The sequence below is a fragment of the Leptodactylus fuscus genome, chromosome 4 (assembly GCF_031893055.1).
Source record: "Leptodactylus fuscus isolate aLepFus1 chromosome 4, aLepFus1.hap2, whole genome shotgun sequence".
In the NCBI taxonomy this organism is placed as follows: domain Eukaryota; kingdom Metazoa; phylum Chordata; class Amphibia; order Anura; family Leptodactylidae; genus Leptodactylus; species Leptodactylus fuscus.
The window spans coordinates 61,591,656-61,613,642 of record NC_134268.1 but is presented as its reverse complement, the minus strand read 5'-3'; the positions used below and the strand labels follow the sequence as shown (position 1 = coordinate 61,613,642).

Below are 21,987 nucleotides of genomic sequence, written 5' to 3'. Positions count from 1 at the left end.
GGCCTCTTGCACCTGTTATCTTCTAATTTTGGCCCCTTTTTTCAGTTAAAAAAAAAAATTACATGTGCAAGGTTTGTCATGTGTTTGTGCCAATTTACCGTAAGGCTTTGTTAAAAATGTGCAAAAATAGGGCAACTGCACTTTAGTACATGGGTAGTACTAAAGCACCCCAAAAAGACAGGAGTGGAATCACAATTTCCTTGGGCTGAATTTGCACAAGCATTATTTCATTACATCTTGCACCTTTCTGGTAAATTAGGCACTTAAATACAACACAGAAAAAAAAAAAGCTAAAAATGGGCAAAAAAGCTGCAAATATTAAATTATTCAACATTATTTTGAAAAAACCCTTGTTCCCCCATCATTTTAAGGACAGCGATTGGTTAGCAAATGAGCAAACGCTTGTTGGTTGTATGATGGATTGTTAGGTTGGTAGCACATTCTCCATCCTCCATTCATAGGAATAATAAGGGTTATCCACATGTATATTGTTGATCTGTAATTGTTATTGTAATTTATATGACCATGCAATAACACCCGAAATCCATTTGCTTTAGTATATCTGTGGCAATTACAGGTAATGTTTTTGAAACTCTTAGGCTTCCTGTATATACTGTACCTACATTGTAGCGTCCACTAGGGAAAGGTGATGGCTTTGGTAATGAACTGAACCAGGCGCCTCCTTCACACTTAAAGAGGACCTTTCATGCTGGAAAGCTGACAGTGTGCTGAATTCAGTGCCCGGGTGCTGTTAGTTTCGGCACCGATATCCCTTCACCATCAGAAGGGGGGCCTTAATGCTCAGCATCATCACTGGGTGGTAAGGAGCACCACTTCTGATGCGATGCTTTGGAAGAGTACTGTCGGGGGTGCAGTCCTTACCACCCAGCGATGACCCTAAGTAGTAAGGCCCACCCTTCTGACAGTGGAGTGATATCAGTGTCAAAACTAACAATGCCAATATGTCCAGCATTGGGCCCATACCTCGCAAGAGAAAGGTCCTATTTACCTTCCACATAGAAGTAGAGGAAGCTCTCTATCATGGCTGACAGAAGAAGCTCCAGTTATGAGAGCACTCAGAGAGATATTAGACCATACATAAAGTTCTCATGCGGAAAGTATATTAGTAAGTTTCTTTCATTTACATTTGGAAAGAACTGAAGATTTTTGCGATTGTTGGACACCCCCTTTAATGTGTGTGTCACCCTTGTGCAGGGCCCATGCTGATCTCTGAATCTTTCCAATTTAAGTATATTATGTACTGCCGCTGACAAGAAAATTCGTGAAAAACATCCCCTTTATATAAAGGAGGTCAAGACATAGAGAACCCAAATAATGACTGAGTTTTAAAGTCCTAAACCCACTTGCTGCTGAAGGCAACTGTAGTGAAGTGAGGCCATATGTAAAGTACTGTACTCAAGTACAGTTGTTGCTTTCCCACTGTCAACCATCTGATCTGCAATCCATCTTCGTGCACAACAACAGTGGGTGTTGGAGATGAGCATCTATATGGTGCTATAGTAACTCACCTGCTCCCTTTGAGTCCATATAGTAACTCACCTGCTCTCCTGCTTTGAGTCCATTGGTGAGAAAGACGCATTGCAAATATTTCTTATTGTCTTATCGACATTCTAACATGGTGAATTCTCTGCTGCGGTAGGTTGTTATAATGGTGACATCTAAGCAGTTTGCTTCATCCTATTGAACATGTAGGTGCCAAAAAGCTTTGCCTATAGACTGACCTAAGAGAGGATAGAATGTCATGTCTATAGTCATTTATCATAAAATTAGATTTCAACAGCTCATTATAACATAAATAAGTAATGGAGGAATTTTTATCTAGATTTTCTCTACCCTTCAAGTGTTTCCAAAGTTCTTTGATCAGGCTCCAAACATACTGTTGCTGAATGTGAATATAGTTGAATGTGGATGCGCAACTTTTCCACTGAGGAATTTAATGACTGAAGGTTTAGAGAATTTCGGAATTAAATAGCCAAAACTCGCAGATAGATTTTTTTCTTAATTTGACAAATAATAAATTCTCAATTTATGGACCTGAAGGCAAACTATGATTTTGGGCTAAACTTGCAATGTGATCTAATACATTTAAAATGGACATCTACAAGATGTGTGATACCGAATACCGATCATATAATAAACAGTGTTTTATATGGCTTTATCATGTGTCTAACTTGTAGTTTAGGTCCCAGGATGTGATTTCTGCAGGCATTTTATTATATAATATCTCATTTCTACCCTCCCTGCTTTATTGAATCAGGAGCAGCCATTATTGGGTTATTTCACTGGAATCCTGTCTTAGGCCGGGTTCACACGGAGTTACGTGCCGCGAGATTTGGCACGTAGACGCCGCGTGACCCTTTGCGTGCCGTACACGCTCCCATTCATTTCAATGGGAGCGGGGAGCGTATGCGCCGCGCTAGTTTGCGGCCGTGCATTTATTCACGGCCGCAAACTAGCGCGGCGCATACGCTCCCCGCTCCCATTGAAATGAATGGGAGCGTGTACGGCACGCAAAGGGTCACGCGGCGTCTACGTGCCAAATCTCGCGGCACGTAACTCCGTGTGAACCCGGCCTTAAGACAGGCTTGCACATTCCAGTGAGCGCCCTCTATTGGTTTGCAACAATGAGGCAGCAACTGTCTTCCTAATTACATCATGGAAGGCGGATTTGCATATTCTTCCCATAGTTCCTTGCAAAGTGGAGTGCTAAAGGCTTAACAAGTCTCCACACACCTATATGGTGGTCTCTCCCTAAGGAGTGACAATATCCCCCGAACCCTGTCTAAGCCTCTCACCTCTACCAGGTTATAGTCCTCTCTACATCGGGCTGATGAGATCCAACCAGATCGAAACAGCTGTCCTCGATTGAGAGACTATAACCTGGTAATAATCCCAGCGTCATTGCTAAACAAAGGCCTCTTGGAAGGTCGGGCATGAGGCTAAAGGGAGCAGCCATTATTGGGTTATTTCACTGGAATCCTGTCTTAAGACAGGCTTGCACATTCCAGTGAGCGCCCTCTATTGGTTTGCAACAATGAGGCAGCAACTGTCTTCCTAATTACATCATGGAAGGCGGATTTGCATATTCTTCCCATAGTTATTGAATCACAGAACTACACTGTATCTTCCCTGCACTGCTTGGAGTTAGGGATATAGCTATATCTAACACATTGTGGATACGTCTTGAATTTCTTTCTTATTGTCATACCATGCCCTGTAAGAAGCAGGAGGGCCATGACATAAGATGGACACCTACACCGATGGACTGGTATTTACTACAAACATGGACTGACATCATACTTTAACTCTTCAATGCAACAAAGAATGACTGACGTACTTAAAGGTGACATGTACTTAAAGGGGTTGCTCAACTTTCAAAAATTGCAGGGCTACCTTTAAGATACACCATAAATTTTGGATCACTGCGGGTCCGACTGTTGACACCCCCACCAGTCAACTGCACAAGTGCCAAGGCTTCCTTAACCTGCTGATCAGCAGGGGTGCTGAGAATCAGAATGCCCTTCAATATAAAACTGAGGGCCTATTTTAAGGATAGACTAGAGTGTTTTTACAAGTTGGAAAATGCCTTTCAGCCTGTACTGGCTACATTTTATATTGTTTTATACTAATTTATGTTTCCTTCTAGGTGGAAATAACAAATGATGTGCAGTCTATTCTGCTGATAATGGTCACTGTGTTGACTGGAAAAACAGTAGGCGATTACTTCAACCATTCTCTCTTCAGCTCTTTATTGCATCTTAAGTGTATCCCACATTTGGAAGCTGAGCCTTATGTTGTCCAAGGAAAAAAGAAGTAAGTGCTGGCGAAGGTGTTTATTTATCAAAGTAATGTTGATACTATTAAAGGGATTATCCAACTTCCTAAAATTATCTGCAAATCCATCCACAGCAGTGCTAAATACTTGCTTTTCCATTGTGCATCCATTGCTTACCTTTTACTTGCTACTCCTTGTATCACTTTTACTTACATGTAGTGAATCTGTGGATGAACTACATTTCCCATGATTCATCTTCCTTCTCCACTATCTCCTGGAATTAAATCACAAGACACAAACACTGCCTGTGTGCAGACTCCCTCTCTGGAGTCTGTGTTGTGTAAGATTTCTTTTTCCGTTCATGTAGCACCACTTTATTGACCAGGCAATAACTCACTCCCACATCCGAGGTCAGTATGAGTGGCTTCAAGCAGTAAGGAGATCAGGTGCTGCCGTGACCCTTAGTTTTCTGGCTGAACTCCTCATGGGGAGGGGGTTTTGAGATTGTAAACAAAACTTCACAGCTGTGGTCAATGACCTGAAAAAAACCCCCAGCAGATAAATGGTGCTGAATTTAAAAGGATATATTAGGAAGTATTTTATATTGATTTTACTTGGCCCATTTTTTTAAAAAAATTGGCTAGTACCTTTAAATCTTACCTTCTTGATCTGTTCCATCAAGAAGACAAGGAGAAAATTACCAGCTTATTTGTATTGCAATGGGCATCTGTGTACTAGATAGGACTGGAACAAGAAAAAAAGACCTGGAGGGCACCTCAAGATGACCCCCCAACTTAATTGACAGATGCTTTTACTATGCCAGTTGCACATCTCTAGTTACTATTCTCTGCCTGTCACTATTATATGAGCACTACTGATAGCACTATTATATTAAGAATATTTATGGTATTCTTGAGTGTTGTGAATTGTAGTATTGCAGTAGATGGGCACTTTGATGTACGTTGACATATATTACTGTATATGGACACTACTAAGGTTTTACTGTGACATACAAACTGCTAAGACTGGGAGTAGAAATATAGATATGTTTTGTACAGAACTCAATTTACTTGTAGAATATATGGGCTGTGAGAAGGTGACAGGCAGAGTGCTGGAGTCCCGGTATATCTCCTTCAGATTCCTGACATATGTGTGGTCCAGTGCGGGGCTGGAATAGGTTTCAGCCCCAGGTGTGGGTCCTGGGCTCATGACTGGGCCATAATAGACTGCAGAACCTGCACTTCAAGGCAGATCCTGAGAGTGGGAGGAGGTGCCTGGGTCTGTCCTGGAGAGCTGAGTTGTGGTGAGAACAAACTAGGACTTATTGTGCTTTGTTTGATCGTGTGGGTGCAAATAAGCCACACATACAGTTAGCGTTATACTGTATTAGTTAGAGCTCGGACGAGCAGGAGTTTTGCTTTGCCTTTTTGCCTGAAGTTGAGGCTGTATTTTAGTTTGCTTATTTTGTACCTGATGTGAAGGTTTATTTTTATTTTTTTTCCTTTTTTCTAAATAATCCCGTTTGCATCACATTTTGTGTCCCTGTCTCTGACTGGTTGGGTCAGCAGTATTACTGCTACCGAGTTACCTTCCCAACAGGGCACTAAAATGGTTGGCAGTATTATATGGAAACTGAAAGGTGTATCCATTTATCTATATTTGTATCTATAGTTTATAGAGGAATAGAATGGGCCTTTTATAATATTGTAATATGCGCTATTGTGAGTTATGACAAGAGAAACATTTATTTCATTCAATACATTTAACGTGCTTTTAAATCGCCTCATACAAATGGTTTTACATACATATTTCTTATATTTGTTGGGCCAAAAATATCTGTAACACTTACATTTTTAATACACTAAAAATTTCACGTCAGATTTTGTCACATGCTATATGTGGCTACAAACATGTTACACATAGTTACTTTTGTTAAAAGAATTATGGGGGCATCTTAAATCCATTAAGGACAAAGTAAAAACATATGGTATAAAGAGGTGAATGAAAAGTAATTTTTACTACTTTTTCCTGGAGAATCTTGCAAATCAAGTGTAGTTTGCATATGCACTGAAAAAGGAAGTCATTATATATCATATCACTAAATATCCACATTTACATTACATAAAGGGATTTAAATGAAGCTTGTATAAGGTGCCATTCACGTGATAATGCGAGACTATTAGTGACGCCCATACTTTTAGACCAGGCGGCCACACAAGTGCAGAATGCTGATGATTCAACCATTCACGGGCCTACAATCCATGAGGGGGATGGCTTGTATAGGATGCTAATCACATGACAATGACAGGAACGCACTGTATTAGTAAAGTATTCAACAACCCCCCTCCAACATTTGGGTGACCGAGTTTTCAGCATAAACCTGGAGACAGCAGCATTCTTGTATCAATAAAACAAGTGTTTAAGGTGGACACCAGACCAGTAAATGTATTATGAGGAAGCTACTTTGTTCGAAAGTATACTTATTAGTATGTTTGTCTAAAACATAAAACCATGATATAAAGGAAAGACATTTGTGGGGAGACCATAACACATTCTTCAACCAAGAAGGAATAGTTTATTTGTAAATTTGCTACATAGTACGCTTATGAATTGTGCCATACAGTGTCCATATGACAAGGACTATTGGGTATTTATATGAAAATTGCCATGCTTTGCCCACATATGGAAGCGCTATACAATATCCATATTAATTAAACCATACAGTGTCCATGTGAAATATGGCACACATATAGGATGTCACACAATGCTCCTATCAACATGGCTACACAGTGCCCATATGGGAAGTGTTACTGGGTATCTATAAGAACCGTGCCATACAGTGCTCAGAGCTAAATTGCTATGCACTGTCTAACAGAGGTTTACATGGGGCTGTGGATTTGGGTCTGAGTCACGGAGTTGGAAAAAAGTTAATGACCCCAAAGCCAGCTTCAAAATAAACTGATTAATTAATTTATATATTATTTTATATTATGTTATAGAATTAACATATTGTATAATTAATTAGATGTATAGTTTGTAGCATATTTATTTAGAAATTCAGTCATTAGCTTTTTTGTGAATTAGAGGAGCTTTACTGCTTCTGTCCAACCACGAAAATCTGCCATTTATGAAGGAGTAAGAGTAGGAGTTGGAGTCGACTGTGAAGACATAGATTGGAGTTGGTTGTTTGGCCTGCTGATTCCACAGCCCTGTTTTTACATGGGATAGTCAAACTGCATGTCCCTAGCAACCACTCTGTCTTTGATTATTTAGGTCTAACAATAGGTTCACACTAGTGTTCGGAGACTCCGTCCTCCATTCCCATTAGAATAGGTGGACAGAAAAGTCCTGCAAGCATCAAATCATCCAGAGACCCATTGGACACCATTAAAGTCTTTGGGGTCTGTGGTTAACCGCAAGGAAACGGCTTTTTTAGCGGAAAAGCTTTACATTTTCCGTGTCCCTAAGTGTACCTGGAAGACAGAAACCTGAATACAAGTGAGAACCAAGGCTAACTCAGGGCTACATTACTGCAAAGTTAGCAGCAGTAAAAGAGGTAAGAAACCTTAACAGTATGTGAACCATGGCTTCTCTCTCTATATTAATACTATATTATTCAGTGTTCTGCATAATAAAAACACTTTGTGGCTGATGTTCCATGTTGCAGAAACAGCTTTTTTCTTGCAGATTTTGCTGGATTTTTTTGAGCCAAAGAAAGGTCACAATAAGAATGAGAAAACTAAGCATTTACTCATACTTCTCACTTCTGCTCAATCTACTCCTAAATTTGGCTAAAAAAAACTGCAGCAAAATCTGCAACAAAAAAGCTGCTTTTCCTTGGATTTTCCTTGGATTGGATTGCACTTGTCCTTGGATCCAACGCATCACAACCAGAGACCAGCACCTTATATGTGAGTGAACGTATTTCTCCTTTTTAATATCACTATCTATCAAATTTTATTGCCAAAAGGAGCTGTGAGCACTTTTTGCACTTTGAACTATTGTGAAAGGATTTGTCCAAAGCAGAGAACCCCTTTAAATCATACATGCTCTGGGTCCACACAATACATAATTGCCAAACATTGTTCCTCTTTAATGTTATAACAATGATCTCTTTGGTTTGTACTTTTAGGGTAGACCTGGAACTCTTCACAGCTAGAGATGCCATGCAACCTTGTACCGTTATCCATTTACGGGAAAGTGTCTCCATGTTGGCTGAGCTGCTAAATAGCACAAGTCATAATGGTTTCCCAGTTGTCTACAGCCCCGCAGCAGGACAGGATGAGGTGTTTTTAGGAACCATTACAAGGTATGTTGAAACTGTTTTCTGCACATTGATATTTACAGATAATATTCAAAAAGTTGACAAGCTGTTGAAGTCAATTGGACAATAGTATGACTAATGCTACTTCTTTATGGTTGACATCAAGGAGCCAGGGATTTATAGACTCAAAGGTGTTTGTTGAATCATATGGAATCTCCAGGATTAAAAAAAAAAAAAAAATTAAGAGAATGTGTTAAAATTAAAATAAATCGCCCATTTAATCCCCACCATTGAAGTGGCACTGTAGAGCTCATCATGTGGCATCTACACACGTGACTATTGTAGCCAGTCACTAGCCTCGGCAGTCTCTACCATATCATCTTGGTCACTACTTTTTTTTTTTGATAGTCTATGTTCTTTGTCCAATGTTGGAACTGTTCTTAATGTCAATCTTATTTTTTTTGTTCTTTGTTTTCATATTTCTCCAACTGGGGAGCAATTTATCTTTTTCCCCTGTAGTGGAGTCATCTTTATTACATCTGTTTTCTTCACCATGGGAAGGTGGCATCCTCCTCCTTTCCTTATCTCTTAGAGTCTATGCTCTGTAGCATGTTGCAAGAGAGATACTCTCCAAGAAACAATCTTCACCAGTCTACAGTTCATCTGGTCTTTTCCAATGGGGGGGAGAATGTTAAGCAGTTAGAGACTGAGAATAGTGCTCACCAAGTCAGAACAGAATTGTGCTCACACTTCATCCCAAGTCTGTGTCTTCAGCTTATGACAAGAGACAACAGAAGAGGTTCATAGGTTTTTAAAGCAGTCCCTTACACAACCTGGTATGCTGTGCTTCCCTGCCACAACTAGACTGTAAGGGCTTATAAGATCTCAAGAAGAGGAAGCATGACCTGATCATGCAAGCTACTCAACGCCACCCAACCCAACCATACCCAAATAAAACTAAATTCAGTTTCTCATGTAACGTTGTCCAGAGCATCAAGGATGTTGGGATCGAGGAAAAATATCAAGTGAAAGAGGATCCTGTGGTACTGTGGAAGTAGTCAAGGGTGGATGTCAAGAATCTTTTTGACATACAGACCGTGCGCACTCAAACAAATGACACGTGACTACAACACTGATGTCCCAACTAATCTGTCTGAAAGCACAAATTATCACTTCTAATTGGACTTCAACAAAGATGACGATTTTCAGAGACATTGCTTTCTAAGGGAAACAGAAAGACAAGAGACCAGGGGCAAACCAGTGCCAGTGCAAAAACATGGCCTGGTCACATGAATCCAGATATTTTTATGATATTGATAAGAGGGTTAAAGTTTGGCAGAAGCAGCAGGAATGGATGGTCCTTTCTTGTCAGGTGTGAACAGTTGAGGCTTGTGGAGGTGGAGTAATGGTGTTTGGTGAGACTTTTTCTTGGCACTCCCTGGATCCTCTCATACCTATTGATGATAACTGTGTATGCTATGCTCTGTTACTATAGTTCTGAAGGCCAGCGGAGGTCCAATGTGTTACTAGATGGGTTTCTCTAATAATGTGGCCATTGGTATTCACTGATATTAATAGTATTATGTTGACACCGCACATGAACTATTGCGATGATTTCATCCTTTATTTACCCAGAACATAACTGACTGAATTTAGAAGTAAAAGCACCACCTCCCCTTACTGTGTGCAGGGCTCAAGATGTGGATTTACCAGGAAATGGTAAACACGAGCTGAAGTTAAATATTAGTATTAAGAAGCTCTTCACTTTTTTGGTATTTTGTCTGTTTGCAGCTGCTGCCACTATTTTTTTTTTCCCCTAGTTCAATTTCTTTGCATATAATCCTGCCTGCCACAACACATATGATGGATGTTTACAGTACATATTGTAGTAACAACCCTATGCGCGAATCAATCTGTCATCCCAGAATGGGAAAGTTAAGTGATTTACACTTTGCATAGATTTTCAAATATGGTTCTGGGTGGTAGACTTCATGACATTTGGCGGATGTTAATGTGACATCACATGGAGTTTCTTAGTCAACCTCTCCTGTATTCAGCATGATACTTCATTGTTCATTATTTCACTATATTCAATCGCTGTATTCCTGTCTACGTGCAGCTTTTACGTTTTCATTGTGCAAGTTACAACCAGATTAATGGATTTTAGCCGAAATTTTAAAATACTAGTAATATTATCACAATACTTGGGAAACAAATATAGGGTCAGTGTACACAGATTTTCGCTGATAAATAAACGTGTACAACAAAACATGTGTAATTGCAACAATTTCTGGAAAAATTTCAGGGGTGCCACCACTTACGGCCATGACTGTATCTATATTAATGTATTGAGAAATCAGGAATGAGAGCAGAATCCTGGACCCAAAAAATGTTATATACCGGTAGTTAAAAGATGGACATTCAGTTTAGGCTCGTTTCAAGTTATATATGTTTAAAGGGATTCTACCATTAAAAACCTTTTTTCTGTGGATAAGACGTCAGAATAGCCTTTAGAAAGGCTACTCGTCTCTTACCTTTAGATGTGATCACCGCCACGCCGTTCCTTAGAAATATCGGTTTTTACCGGTATGTAAATTAGTTCTCTCACAGCGATGGGGGCAGGCCCCAGCGCTGAAAATGCGATGAGGGCGTCCCCACTGCTGCTCGAGAACAGGCTCCAGCGACGCCTCTATCTTCTGCTGGATCCTCCCCTTCTTTCCTCATCTTTCTTCGGCGGCGTCACCTCCGACACCTGCGCAGTTGGCTCTTGCCAGTGAGACACTAGTAGAGCCGACTGCGCATGCCGGCGGCCATAGTTCCGAGGCTACAATTGCGCGCATGCGTAGTCGGCTCTACTAGTGTCTCACTCGCAGAGCCAACTGCACAGGTGTCGGAGGTGACGCCGCCGAAGAAAGACGAGGAAAGAAGGGGAGGATCCAGCAGAAGATAGAGGCGTCGCAGGATCGTGTTCTCGAGCAGTGGGGACGCCCTCATCGCATTTTCAGCGTTGGGGCCCGCCCCCATCGCTGCGAGAGAACTAATTTACATACCGGTAAAAAACGATATTTCTAAGGAACGGCGCGGCGGAGATTACATCTAAAAGTAAGAGATGAATAGCCTTTCTAAAGGCTATTCCGACGTCTTATCCACAGAAAAAAAGGTTTTTAATGGTAGAATCCCTTTAATGCTTGCAACGCAAAAGATGGCTGTGTATATGTTACATGGATAGCTGTGATGGATTCCTGACAGTGGTATCTGTCAGCCATGTGGATCCATGTTTAAAAAAAAAAGTAAAAAAATAAAAACATGTGCATAGTATACATTTTTAACTGTCTGTCTCTATAATGCCGCAATTGTGTTTTTCCATACAGTTAAATGCTGAGCCCACAAAATATTCTTTTGGTATAATGGATCTGCTTAAGGTATATGTCAGTCTCTAGATTTATCTGAATGATAATGCCATCATAGATCTCCAGGGGTTATTTTCATATATTCATTACTTTGACAGACTCTCTGATTCACCTTTATTCTGAGTCCTTGCTTGAATGAACACCAGCACCTGTTATATAAAATACTATCTACTTTATTTCAATCCACTTTAAAACCAGCAGGTAGGAATCAAGCAAGGCGTTCATATAGCCACATGTGGGCCAAGAGGAATGGAGATGCATGATGTATCTCATGCATTTCATATTGTGTGGGTCCTTCTCAATAAGAGACCATGGCTAAAGGACACTAGTGGTGTGAAATGCATCCCCTAAATCACATTTCTCCATTCCCCTTATCACATATGTGGATAAGTGAAATAGCTGCTTTAAAATACAGAAGATTTTATTTACTACTAAATGGTACTGGACTTCATTCAAGTGATGCTAACTATCAGGAAGTTTTGGGAAGTCCATTCACATGTGTTGGCCATCTACAATTTTTAGTAAACCTTTGTTCTGATCCTCCTGGGCTTGTGCTGTAAGTGGGATAATCAATGTGCGAGACTGTAGCTCCTATGATTGCTTTGTCCATTCACAAACAATGGGGGAATTCATTAAGATTGGTGCACTAATTCATTAAGCCTGGGGCCCCACATGGCAATTGCATCATTTTGGCATAAAAATTTAAATAACATAAATTTCCCAATTGTCCTTTTTTTCAGTAACATGCATACCCTCTATTAAAATTCCTCCATATCTACTCTTATGCTCAATCACTCTGCACTATCTTCTATTCAGCATGTCAATCCCTCCAGAGATAGAAAGAAAAGATTGATAGTTGGGGAACAATGAAGATAAGATATGAGACGTCCTGTACTTAGGGGGGGGGGGGGGGATAGGGAGAAGGGAGAAAACTATATATCCCCTCTGCATGATGACATATGAAACTCAGTATATTAGTAAGTGGTTAATCTGACTGCATGCAATTTTTTTTTTTTTTACAACCCCCTGTGTAAACCTTCATATATGGTGTCCTTTCAGTTTTTTCTGTTGCTAATAACTCCATTATGGCTGCAACACATTTTCCATTTCACCCTGATGCAGGGGCCGTGCATAATGCAGAGCAGTCCCCCCTCCTTTTAGACATTATTATTACTGTTGGTTTCTCATGTAAAATTCTACCAAAAGTAACTGTAATACAGCAACAAATAGCTGAGAAAAGCCCAAGTGAACATTGTATAGGAGACTCGGGGAGACTGGGCACTGCATTCAGGTTATGATGCAGCTAAATAGATCCCTAACACAACAAATGACAAATCTGAGCATAATCAGGAAAACTGCTTACTGTCTATGACTAGCATCCCATCAGCCATAACGTAAGCAGCTAGTCAAAAGTATATACACTCATTTTGAGCTGTGGGAAGTTTCAGACTCCACCATGTAGTGTAGAAGTAGGGAAAGCTGTGTGGAATCCTGCAAAAGTACAGAGTCCATGAAGAGAGATTTGCCTATGCTTCTACAGACAGAACTTTCCTAGTAACAATGACTGAACAGCAAATTAACTAGTCGGTAGATACCTTGTGGCAGCAACTTTAGAGGTTTTTTGGCAGAAAACAGCAACATTTTTAAAATAAATTGCATTACATTTTGTTCCAAAATCACATGTTTTGTTAAATGAGACTAAGTTGTCTGAAAAGGACAATATTTCCATCTACAGAGCTATTGTCTGTTCAATATGTTTGTCCAACTCAACATTGTCTTAATAATGTAGGATTTTTATCCAGTCAATGGACTGCTGTTGCTGTTGACTTTGTTCTCTGTCAAAATTGTTGACTCAAACTTTTTCTCACTGTCTGTTGCGCCATAAATAATCCTTCCACAGTGTATATCAAATCCGTGTAATGATAGCATCAGTCTAATAGAACTGGATATCCTGTGATGAAGATCAAACATTACTCATTCAGCTTAGATGTAGTACTTTATAATAGCACATTCTTCAGATGTGTTGGTGCCTTGCTGCTCTGAAGTTAGAGAAAGACCAGTCAAGTGTTATTCTATAGAGTGCGGCAGAGCAGCCCAGCAAACACAGGGTAAAGCTTTCAGGAACTCCAACCAGCTTTGAAATTGTCTCCTTTTCTTCATTCGCTTGTGACCTTCTTCTCATTTCTGAAAACCTCAAATTATATTGCTCCAGGGCTAGACTACAAGTCACTGAGGCAATGTAAAGGAGAAATAAATCTTTCATCTTTATATATTTGTGAAAATATATATCACAGAATGTCAACAAGGCAACATCCTAGGATAGGAGAGCTTATTTTATATCCTGTAGATTTAGTACTGAGACATCTACATCACTTCTTATTCTGTATACTGTTAGTTGGAAGAACTGCAGATTTACATATCTCCTAGTTTTCCTTCTTTTTAGTATGTTTTGTTTTACTCTTTTTGTTACATTTTCTTCACCTTTTCTGTATTTGAGTACTTGCTTCAAAGAAATGTCACAATAATTATCACCTATAATAGTATTAATACTAATCATTTCTATCTTATTATGTAAGGATACTGAAATAAATTCAAGCTTCAACTTTTATAAAATGCTTTTTGGTGATAGGGAAATTACAAGATATATGTGCTCTCCCTACCATGAATAACATTGAAATAGTGGTTCATATTTTTTTTTTTGGAGTGTGAAATTATATTTCCATATCTTTAGAAGTATCTCAACCTCTGGTGGCCTCAAGCTGGCTATGTACAGTATTACATGTTTTCCCATTTATTTGAATGACGCTATATAATTCTACATTTTTCCCATAGTGACCACTACCTGCCTGGCCATCTGCTTTGATTGGCAACATGAGCTGTTTGCCAGGTGTTCCATGACTGGAAGACATCTACCACCAGACAGCACTATTTAATTTAGGGAATATATGTTGACACCAATAACTGTCTCATTAATTTATAAACCAACATATCAACCTAGCCCTACAGGAAAGTTTTACCTGAATTAAACAGTATTCACATTTCCCTTTCAGTCCCCATCTGGGCCCAGACTGCTGTAAAAAATTGTTCACAACAAGTCTGAGCACATAAGCTTCCTATCATTCCCCCCCCCCACATATTAACCATGCCCCCCCTTAGTGCTACAGTCTCCCCTACATAATCCATCCTTGACTACATGCTGCTGACCAATGTCTATTCTTTGTCATTAAAAGGTTAATTTTATCCTTTCTGAGAATGGAAAACTAAATATCAGAAATCTTTTTTCAGCCCACCAGAGGGCAAGGGTCATAAAATTATTTCACATAAAATGCCACCCATGAAAGGAAATCAGTAAGGAGATTACAGAAATTTACCCTGCCCTAGTGTGTAGAGGGTGACCAGTTGGGCCCCCTGACTTCTGGGCCCAGTCACAGCTTTAATCATTGCCACCAATGTAGTTAGGCCAGTGATGAAACTATACTATGTATGATGTAATTTCATTTAGTCCCACAATGAAACGATTTCTTTCATTAGAGGATCCCTAATATATCAATCAGACAAGTTAGAGGTGGTGAAAGAGCTGGGACTCCAATTATGTGATCTCTGCTACTCATTATACACAGTCCAGTCACATTAATGTGACCACCTGTCAAAATCCAGAATAACCACGTTTCGCAGAGTGGACCACTGCAAGACATGCAGGAAGAGAGGGGATGTTGTGATGATGTCACTGGGATGTTGAGCCATGCCGACTCCAGTGCTAGGTTATGCGTTCGAGCATCCATGGTGTGAACAACCCGGGGAATTTGCTGCTGATGACACGTGCCTTCTGCAATTGGTTATTAAGCGTTGATGTCAAAAGTAGGCGGTAATCACATTAATATGACTGGACTGTGTAATAGAGGGGACATGGTGATGAGATGTGAGCAGCTTATTTTCTATGTCCATTCTAATTAGGGTTTGGCTGGCTTTTCATAGTACCAGAAGACACTCCGGTGGGCCCAAGCTCTCACATAACAATGTGCTGTAGATGTCCTATAGAAGACAATGCCATTTAATGCTGCCTCTGGAGACAAGCAATAACTAAGGTCTATTTCTTATGAATTGATTCCAAAAAAACAATTAGATCCTGTTGATATTATGTGTCTAGCCTGTAGGGTACATTTTCATGGCCATCTTGCACCTCAGGAGAACCCGTTTTCATAGATTTTCCCATACATTTGAGTGTATAGTGGGGTCTGTGAAAACAGACAAAAATAGGATGTGACCTATATGACAGTATGTTACAACGAACAGTCTAAATAATGGTCATGTGAATATCCCCCATTCACAGACATTGAACTTAATGCTGCCATGTGACATCCGTACGTCACAGGCTGTTATTCACTGTCATGTGAATATGGCTTAAGACTACAATGATGTCAGAATTGGACGTGTGTATATTTTGTATAGACAGAGAGAATTGTTTTCTCTGGTGACCCCGAGGATCTCTAGCTGAATGCTGGGCATGAGAGACAATCCCTGCACTGAATGAATAGCGTAGCAGTTGATATATAGAAATCTGATTGAGTTACTATTTATTTAAGTGGTAATGTATGTACAATGTGAACACTGACCTTACAGCACTTGTCTTGTGCCAGCCATTTCTGTTGCTTTATGAAATTGTAAGTAAATGTTGTCACATATGTGCGATCTCTCCTAATACTGTCAGTATATACAGTAGAAACATTTGCCTTGTGGATGATTTTTATATCTGACCATATTAATATATAACTGTACAGATTCCATATTATTGTTAGTAGGTGATCTCTGTAGCTGTAGACTTGCGTGGCATATACAGTACGTTACTGCACCCAGTCTAGCTCCGCAGGGCCTTTCCTTGCTGTACTTTCCAAGGAGCTGATAGCTAGCAGCCACTTATACATACACTTCTCATGTCTTCATTTCGGCGCAAGTTTCTTTTATTTGCAAGAATATTTTATAGCATCATTACATGTTCTTATCTGTACAGTGTGCTAGGGAGAGCTGCAGGAAAATGCTACAATGAATCAATATAATGAGTTTAATTGAGTAAAGCTAAAATGGTTCCGTCACTAATTTAAATAAAAAGAGATTCAAATAAGATGTCAAATCCCCTATTAAATGTAGAAATATGAGCAAATACAATCATATTAGGTAATTGAGATAATCCTAAAAGTCTTTTATAGGAGGGATTGCATATTGTAATGGAGCCAGATACAAATGTTTAGAATGTAGTTAATGAAACTAACTTTTTAATTACTGCAAATCGCGGATAATTTCCTAAATGTTTTCTTACAGTATATCTTCTATTTCACTCCAGGAGCATCATAGGAGAAAATGTCCTCTCTTTGATGTATTCCCCACAAGTTATTTTATTGGGAATACGGCTTACATATGGGAGTTTTTTTTGGCATTCAGGCGGTCATAATGCGGCTGTTTTATATGATTCCGTTATGGCTGTCCCTTCTTCCCTATCCATGAGTATGATGACCCAATATAGCAGCATCATTGGAGTCTATGGTCTTTACACTAGTGGTCACGACAGGTGTTTTTGTATAATAAGGACAGTATAATATGGATGTATTATCACCGTCTGAATGTAGGCTTTTACCTTCTAAGGTAGAACATGCATACCTGTAGAATCCTAAGAAAAGTATAGTTGTTGTCCCTTAAAATAAGCTTGTAATTAGTATTTTATTTTTTTTTATAATTTTTTTTTAACTTGGTAGTTTTCGAATTTTTAATATATCACTTAGAAAGGGTTGCAGGAGGAATCGGATGACCATGCCAGAACTCCTTATATATGAGGTACCTGTTTGTAGACAGACCTGTATTGATAGTGCACCACTGATACTACTGTTGATAATGTGGAAACAGACAATGTACACCATGGCAGAGCACTGGAAGCTAGATCTTGTTGCTTAGGCCCAGAGTGGGTGTCCCTTGTAATACTCAGGTCTACAAGGTATTGACTGCTGACAATGGAATTTGGCGCTGTTCGGCCTTTTAGAGACGGGAAGTTTGCACATTCACACTAGCCTAGGCGCAACAATGCAAAGCGGAAAAACAGCACAGGGGCAGGAGGAAGACTCTAGACCCCACAGCAGATGGGTTTATAGATTTATAGGACTTGCTATATGTAGATGGGAGATTTAGCTGTTCCTTTTTTATTAAAACAAATCAGGTTACTGTCTAGTTTAGTGGGCGTTCACACTTGCACCCCTGTGCACCCTGTGTCCTTCCGCTGGGTTTCTATCCTAAGCCTTGGAGAAACTGGATATTGGACGGCTTCCCAGTGGTCAGTTTTTAAACCCATTCATTTGAATGGGTTTTAAAAGCAAACCGCTAGTGTCCGTATGTGACCTCTCTGTGCGGAAACTGTTTTTTTTTTTTTTTGGCTGGACACAAAGTTCTGCATGTCCAACTTTGTGTCCGGCCAAAAAAAAATGGTTTCCCCACAGAGAGGCTGCATACAGACCCGGCGAAATGATGCAGGGCGCACAGGAGTGCAAGTGTGAACGCCCCCTTACAATGCATCGTAGAGCATAGTCTCTAGTAAAAGAGATATGGGTTTATATAGCCAGCCGGAAGCTCCTGAACCAAATGTAAAATCTGCAATGGATCCCCTATCTAACTTGTGCCATTTAGAATAGTGGTATTTTTTATATGGCAGAGGGTTCATAGAGTTCCCGTCAGGGACTGCTCCTACTGCACCCCTATAGCTATGGCCTGGAAACAGCACTAATAATAATGCAGTCATAGATCACAATGTGCTGTAAGATGTAGTATAGTCTGTCGTCCAAGACTTACGTATAAAAGTCACATAAATAGTTATAAGACTATGAAGTGTATCGTCACCATCCAGTGTTTCCGATCACGTTCTACTTATTTTAAGTTACGTAAAATGTTTGGATGTTTCGCTGTTGCTTACTTTTTATTTACTTGGTTGACAACAAAACTTTTGCTGAAGCCACAATATGTGGTATTACTGAGCATAAAACATGCAGTGCTTGTCATCATACACAAGCGTGCGAGATGGTCCGGCAGATGTTACTAGTAAAAGTAATGACACTGTTGCTGAAGCAAACATTTCCATGATGATCCATGAGAACCCTGGATCCAAACCACATTGTTTAAGCAATACATGCTTTCACTGCAGTAAAGAGGGATGTCACAAAGCAATAAGTAAATCTAAAGTGCTTACAGTTTAGAAAATATGACACAGACTGAAACTTTAAAGCTGGTTCGTGCCGTAACAAATCAGAATTCTTGCAACAATTAATATCAAGTATTGTATATACTATATTTTATGACAGTTTATTAGGCTGGTGTTTCCTCTGGTCATTGACACAAATACCATTCTTGAGACGTCACAGGGAAAGGGGAGAACCTTGTCTAGACTGGAATCTGACACTATTTTTGTTTCAGGAAATTATGTTAAAATTAACCTTCAATGCAGAAATTTTACTTTAGACTAGGGCGTTGATACTTTGTCCAATCTGAAGTCTACCTGAGATATTGCACTTGTTAAAAGGATTATTAGTAAATTATTTTAACCCCTTCTCATTGCATTCCATTTTTCTACCCTTTACTTTTACTCCTTTCGGCCAGGGTTCCATATTGTGAAAATGCAATGTTTTGGCCGCGAAGGACATTTTATATAATCTGCAAACTGGTTGGGATTCTGGCTAATCCCATCTACATGTATTGCAGAAATAGAATCCAGCATTTTCTGTATAGGTATAATAGAAGCAGAAAGTCTCCAGAGGAAAATTCTGCAGCCTTTCTGTGAGGCTAAGGCCCTGTACCCATGGAGAAACGCTCGGCTCACTGTGACACGTAAACAAATATCAGAGTGAGGCGCTTCAAAACAGATCCCATTGACTTCAATGGTTGCTGGCTTACGCGCGCTACACATTGAAATCAATGGGTTAAAAAGCCTCCCATTGATTTCAATGTATAGCGTGCACAAGCCGTCACCCATTGAAGTTAATGGGATCTGTTTTGAAGGGCCTCACTCTGACATGTGTTTACGTGTCAGAATGAGCGGCGCGTTTCTCCATGGGTATGGGGCCTAAAGCCCCACATTGTGGAAATGCAGCTTTTTTTTGTTGCAGAAGCGTTTTTTCTGAGCCAAAGTCAGGAGTTTATTGAGCAAAAGGTAGAAGTATAAGTGCTGCCTGTATATTTCCAATTTCTTTTGTATCCACTCCCGGCTTTGGCTCAATAAAATGCAACAAAATCCTCAACAAGAAAAGCTGCGTTTCTGCAACGTGGGGCCTCAGCTTGAAAAACGCAATGGATTTCTTCTCTGGTCTTTTCTGCGGTGTTTTTTATGCTGCATGGGGACTCAGAATATAGGTTAATTGAAAAAGATGTAGTTGTTAATGACAGATGCATGCTGTGTAATACAGCTGCAGGTTTGTTAGTGATAGATGCATGCTATGTAATACAGCCAGGACCTGCCAGGTTTGAAGGGAGCACAACCTGTTACATACTTGTTATAGCTCCCCCTGCTGGTGTCTTAATTTCTACTCAAAATGTCCACCTAATGCCTACAGAGCTGGCAGTCAGACACGCTCAGTATCTCAGTCTGACCACCTGAATCCTATTTTATAGGCAATCCAGTAATTTCTGTTGTTATGCAGAACAACCAATAAGAATCAACTAGAAGAGCAGCTCTTTATATGGAAATATAAAAAAGTTTTGGGCCCAGAATGTGTTTGTTTTGAAAAAACATTATATAGTGCTATTAAAAAATTGCAACGTGTGTAACAGAAAAATAAATTATAGCATTTGGAAGCAGAAAGGACAAAACCAAAACTAAAATTGAAAATATTTCACAGCAGAAAGGGGTTAAAAATCAAATTTCAATTGCAAAATTGTTACATTTGGGCATCTAACAGATAATTGTTATAGTAGATTTGGGAGTGGGTAGGTTTTAGAATGTTATAATTTAATATCTAGTAATTTATAGCACATAATTTTGTAATGGAGTACTTCTTTATGATAGTATAATAATAGTAATATGGGGCCAAATAATAATATTTTTCGGACTATAAGACGCACCCAGGTTTTAGAGGAGAAAAATAGGGAAAAAAATTTTCAGGCAAAAAATGGTAAAATATTTAATATATGGGAGTTGTAGTTTTGGAACAGCTGCAAGGCCACATTGACGGGTGACCCTGCAGCTGTACGGGGATGTATAGGGCGTTTTTTTTGTGGGGCCAGGTGTACTTTTTAGATATACCATTTTGGGAAATGTTTATTGCTTAGATCACCTTTTATTTAATTCAGAGGCAAAACAGAGAGAAAAACCCGGCAGTTTAGCACTTTTGATTTTGACGTTCACTGTACATAAAAATATTAGTAGACCGGGCATTTTCAGACACAGGGATACCTAATGTGTATGTTTCACAGTAATGTTATACTTTTATATGTATTCTAGGGAAAGGAGGTGAACTTTTATTTATTTTATTTTTTATTATATTTTTTTTTAAGTGTTTTTTTTTTTTTTTTTAACTATTTTAATATCCCCCGCCTAGGGGGCTTGAACCTGCAATCATTTGATTGCAAGTCCCATAGACGACAATACAAGTGTATTGCCGTCTATGGGAGATTCTATACATTACTATCGCGGAGGGTCATAGACCAGCCGCGATAGTAATATATATCTATGACAGGCCTCGGAGCCTTCATTAGGCTCCCGGCTGTCATCGGAACAGGTCGGCTCCTGCGGCCTCGCCGTGCAGGAGCCGGCCTGCATCACTAAAGGTATGGGGCCGGTGGGGACCGGCCCCAGGGCTAACTGACTGCCGGGACCTGTGGAGGAGGAGTGGATTTGCAGCATGGCCGCGCTACTGCCACCGCTGGTTTTCTTCAGCGGCAGTAGCGCGGCCCCGGCAGCTAAGACAGTCCCCGGCATCTGCTGTAATAGACCGGCGGATGCCGGGGAGTGTCTTAGCTGCCGGGGCCTGCAGATTGTCACACTCCTGCCGCTGAAGAAAACCAGCGGTGGCAGTAGCGCGGCAATCTGCAGGCCCCGGCAGCTAAGACACTCCCCGGCATCCGCCGGTCTATTACAGCAGATGCCGGGGACTGTCTTAGCTGCCGGGGCCTGCAGATTGCCGCGCTACTGCTGCTGAAGAAAACTAGCGGTGGCAGTAGCGCTGCCATGCTGCAAACCCACTCCTCCACCCACATTCAGACTATAAGAATCACCCTCATTTTCCTCCGAAATTTGGGGGAAAAAAAGTGCGTCTTATAGTCCGAAAAATACGGTATTTTTGTTTTCCCTTCCATTGTATTGCAAATTGCTAATGTTAACTTGACATGTTGCATGCCAATAAATTGAATGGTATGTAATACTCCAGATGTCAAGCTTTGAGAAATATTTGCTAGGTCAAGTTGATGTTTGCTATATCTTTATTTCTAGAATTTTTATTAAGGGATTATTTACATTTTTTTTTATAGTACAACAATCATACATTAACAAACAA

General features: G+C 39.9%; 1 protein-coding gene and 1 non-coding gene across 2 annotated transcripts in view; one reads left to right on the top strand and one right to left on the bottom strand.

Moving 5' to 3' along the window:
• Positions 1-21,987, top strand: part of LOC142201083 (chloride channel protein D-like) — a 96,975-nt gene that overhangs the window by 50,641 nt on the left and 24,347 nt on the right. Inside the window, exons 14-15 of the mRNA XM_075271915.1 lie at positions 3,668-3,834; positions 7,929-8,105. Coding sequence (XP_075128016.1) covers positions 3,668-3,834; positions 7,929-8,105 — 344 coding nt within the window. The remainder of the gene's footprint in view (positions 1-3,667; positions 3,835-7,928; positions 8,106-21,987) is intronic.
• On the bottom strand, positions 1,171-1,275 carry LOC142201704 (U6 spliceosomal RNA). Its single transcript, XR_012715610.1, has one exon. It is a non-coding gene; the product is annotated as a U6 spliceosomal RNA (small nuclear RNA).